Source organism: Juglans regia, chromosome 3 (assembly GCF_001411555.2).
Source record: "Juglans regia cultivar Chandler chromosome 3, Walnut 2.0, whole genome shotgun sequence".
NCBI lineage: Eukaryota > Viridiplantae > Streptophyta > Magnoliopsida > Fagales > Juglandaceae > Juglans > Juglans regia.
This window is the reverse complement of record NC_049903.1, coordinates 20,676,401-20,679,906: the sequence shown is the minus strand read 5'-3', so window position 1 is coordinate 20,679,906 and position 3,506 is coordinate 20,676,401. Positions and strand designations below refer to the sequence as shown.

The 3,506-nt window shown below is 41.6% G+C and overlaps 1 protein-coding gene across 1 annotated transcript; it reads right to left on the bottom strand.

The window, feature by feature from the left end:
• Positions 1-1,471: 1,471 nt before the first annotated feature.
• Positions 1,472-2,629, bottom strand: LOC108999324. The gene has a single exon (XM_018976211.2). It carries the CDS (start codon positions 2,627-2,629, stop codon positions 1,472-1,474), a length of 1,158 nt encoding a protein of 385 aa, XP_018831756.2.
• Positions 2,630-3,506: the final 877 nt, after the last annotated feature.

Here is a 3,506-nt window from a genome sequence, read left to right as displayed (position 1 = left end):
TTGCTAGCATAGCTATGTTAAAGGCCTCAAAGTCTCGAAATCCCATCCCCCCTACAGCTTTTGCTCTTCCCATCCTCTTCCAAGATATCCAGTGAATTTTGTTCTCATTGTTTTGATGTCCCCACCAAAAGTTGTTAATCACAGTGTTGATATCTTTGAGCAAGGTTTTGGGTAGCTTGAAAACAGCCATTGTGTATGTTGGAAGTGCCTGAAGCACAGCTTTGATGAAGACCTCCTTCCCAGCTTGTGACAGTAATTTCACTCTGTGATTGCTGATTTTTGATCTAATATTGTCTAGGATGCCTTTAAAAGTCATGTACTTGAGCCTTCCCACCACTGAAGGCAATCCCAAATATTTCTCACAAGTCGAGCTATGTCTCAACCCAGCAATGGACAAAATATATTGCTGTGTGATTCTTGTTGTGTTCTTGCTGAAAATTATAGAAGTTTTCTCCAGGTTGAGCCTTTGGCCCAAGCATGATTCATACTTTCTCAGCAGTCCAAAAAGTCTGCCCCATTCTATAGCATTTGCCTTGCAAAATAGGAGACAATCATCAGCAAAAAATAGATGTGAGATTCTTACTTGGCCTCTAGCAATAGGTACCCCATGTATCCAACCCTCACCTTCAGCTTTTTTCAAAAGACAACTAAGGGCCTCAGCACACATAATAAAAAGATAAGGTGATAGTGGATCACCTTGTCTTATCCCTCTAGAAGGATGAAAATGTTCTTGAGGTTTTCCATTAACTAGAAGGGCATATGATACAGTTTCAATGCAATTCATCACTAAGTCTATCCATTTATTACAGAAACCCATTCTGCACATCACAGCTTTGATGAAGCTCCACTCTAGCCTATCGTAAGCTTTACTCATATCGAGTTTCAGAGCCATATACCCATCCTTGCCTGTCATTTTAGATTTCATCGTATGCAAGGCTTCAAAAGCCACTATTACATTGTTAGTGATGAGTCTATTTGGTACAAATGCAAACTGGGAATTGGAAATGATGAGAGGTAAGATTGATTTAAGCCTGTTTGCTATCATTTTAGATATGATCTTATACATTACATTGCACAGGGAAATGGGTCTGAATTCAGTGACTTTGGTGGGGTTTTTTTTCTTGGGAATTAGAGCAATGAAGGTGTTGTTCACATCTGAGATGTTACCATTAGAGTTCAGCACCTGCAATATGCCTTCACAAACCTGTTTGCCAATGAGGGGCCATTGCTTCTGATAAAAAACAGCAGGAAATCCATCCGGGCCAGGAGAGCTGAGGCCCTCCATTTGAAATAGGGCTTCTTCAATTTCTTGTTGAGTGTAAACCCTTGTGATATTGGCATTCATTTCCTCTGTGACTCGGGGCTCCATAGAATTCAGAACTTCAAAGAAGTCTCCTGGTGAAGATGTTGAGAAAAGGCTTTTAAAATAATCTTGGAAGAGTGAACTTATGCCTTCTATGGTATACACTTCCTATCCTTCTTCATTCACTAACTTTTTGATGTTGTTGTTTCTTCTTCTAAATGAAGCACTTTGGTGAAAGAATCTGGTATTTCTGTCACCTTCTCTCAACCACTTTTGCTTAGCTCTTTGCTTCCATCTGAGATTATCTTCCTCCAACTGGTTGTTTATAGCCTTCTGAACCTGCTTAACTTGCTCATTAAGGTGGCCCTTGTTCTTTTTTTGAAGGTCATCCAAAAGTGTCATATTCTCTGATAATTGTTGTTGAGAATTGCCCTTCATTCTTTTATCCCATTGCAGAAGTTTTTGTTTGCATTTGTTTAGCCCCTCTTTAAGATCAGTCACTTTGTTCCCTGAGTCTTTGTTGTTTTGCCAGATTTCCTCCATCAGGTGTTGATAACCATCTCTCATGGCCCAATGTGCTTCAAATCGAAATGGTCTGTCCCTATGGGTCCTATGATCCTGACTCCCCTCAAACCTGACTAGCAGTGGGCAATGGTCTGAACACAAGGTAGAAAGGGTGCAAACATTTGAATTTGGGTAGCTCTCACTCCAATTGGAATTGCAAAAAGCTCTGTCCAATCTTTCTTTGGTAAAGGCTCCACCACTTCTTCCATTATTCCAAGTGAATTTGTTTCCTACCAAGTCCATATCACATAGACCACAAGCATCAACCGCAGCTCTAAATTCATCAATCTGATTTTTAGGTCTTAAGGCTCCTCCCCATTTTTCATTAAAGTTGAGTATTTCATTAAAGTCCCCAACACACACCCACCCTATTAGACTTCCTGGATTAATAGCTTGGAGAAGCTGCCAGCTTTCCTTCCTTCTACTAGTATTAGGATTGCCATAAAAACCAGTCAGTAACCACTCCTTTCCCCCCTCAGCCCCCTTCACCATAAGAGAAATATGGTGTTGAGTGTAAGTGTGCACTACGGCTTCCACTTCATCTCTCCAAAGGAATGCAAGACCACCCTTCCTGCCCTTACAGTCAATTACAAAGCTGTTATCTAACTTAAGACTCTTCTTGAGACTTTCAATTCTGTTTCTACTGCACTTTGTTTCCATAAGGAACACAAATGCTGGGGACTTTTTAAGCACCAGAAGGTGCAATTCATGAACTGTCTGGGGGTTCCCAAGCCCCCGACAGTTCCAACTGAGGTAATTCATTTGTCTTGGTGGGGCTGTTCCACAACCTCCACCATTTCAAGTTGAGGATAACCCATTTTGTCATCTTTTTCAGTTTTAATCTTTTTTGTTAAGAACTGATCCACACTAGCTAGTGGGGGACTTCTGTTTCTTTTGTTACCTGTATGGAGAGCTGGTGCAGACCCTTTATCCAATGAGCCTCTCCCTATGCATATGTCTCGTGCCCTCCTCTTCCAGCTGGCAGTTTTCTTGACTTGATCAAGAACTTTAACTTGGTTGGAAACATACTGGTTAAAGTCCTGAACTTGTTGCAAAAGGTCAGTCGAGGTTTCTGTACTCTTTGAAGTTCTTCTGTCAAAGTTGAAGTCACATCTGGTCTCTTTAGAAACAGTCTTTCCCTTACTTAATCCTGACTCCACCACTCCCAACATCTCCCTATTCTCCACGTCTTGGCCTAAGAGTGCAGTATTTGGGTGTTTTAGTTTTCCCTTTTCTCTGTCATCAGCTTGAGACTTTGACTTTAGCATGTCCCCTAGTACCTGCTCCTTTCCTTTCCCTTCACCTTCTCCCTCGATAGTATCAGTTTTCTTTGAGAGCTCCTGACACCTTTCCATGAAATCTGCTTTACCACTGTTGTCTTCCTCCTTGACCTCTTTCCCCTTCCACCATGACCATGGTTTAGACTTGGTTGAATGATCAGGAGTTTCACCATATTTCTTGAATAGCAGCTCGTTCTCCCTTACTATAGGTGCCCTTAACCATGCCCCATATTGGCTCTGCCCTTCCCTGCCCTCTTGGTTTGAGCATAAGTTCTTAACATGTCTGATCACTCCACATTTGAAGCAGAGGGAAGGCAGTCTCTCATACTTGAAATACACCCATATTTTCTTCCCATCAA

Bases quoted from the DNA above. Each gene is read 5' to 3' on its own strand.
- LOC108999324 (XM_018976211.2), bottom strand. From the start codon at position 2,629: ATGAATTACCTCAGTTGGAACTGTCGGGGGCTTGGGAACCCCCAGACA.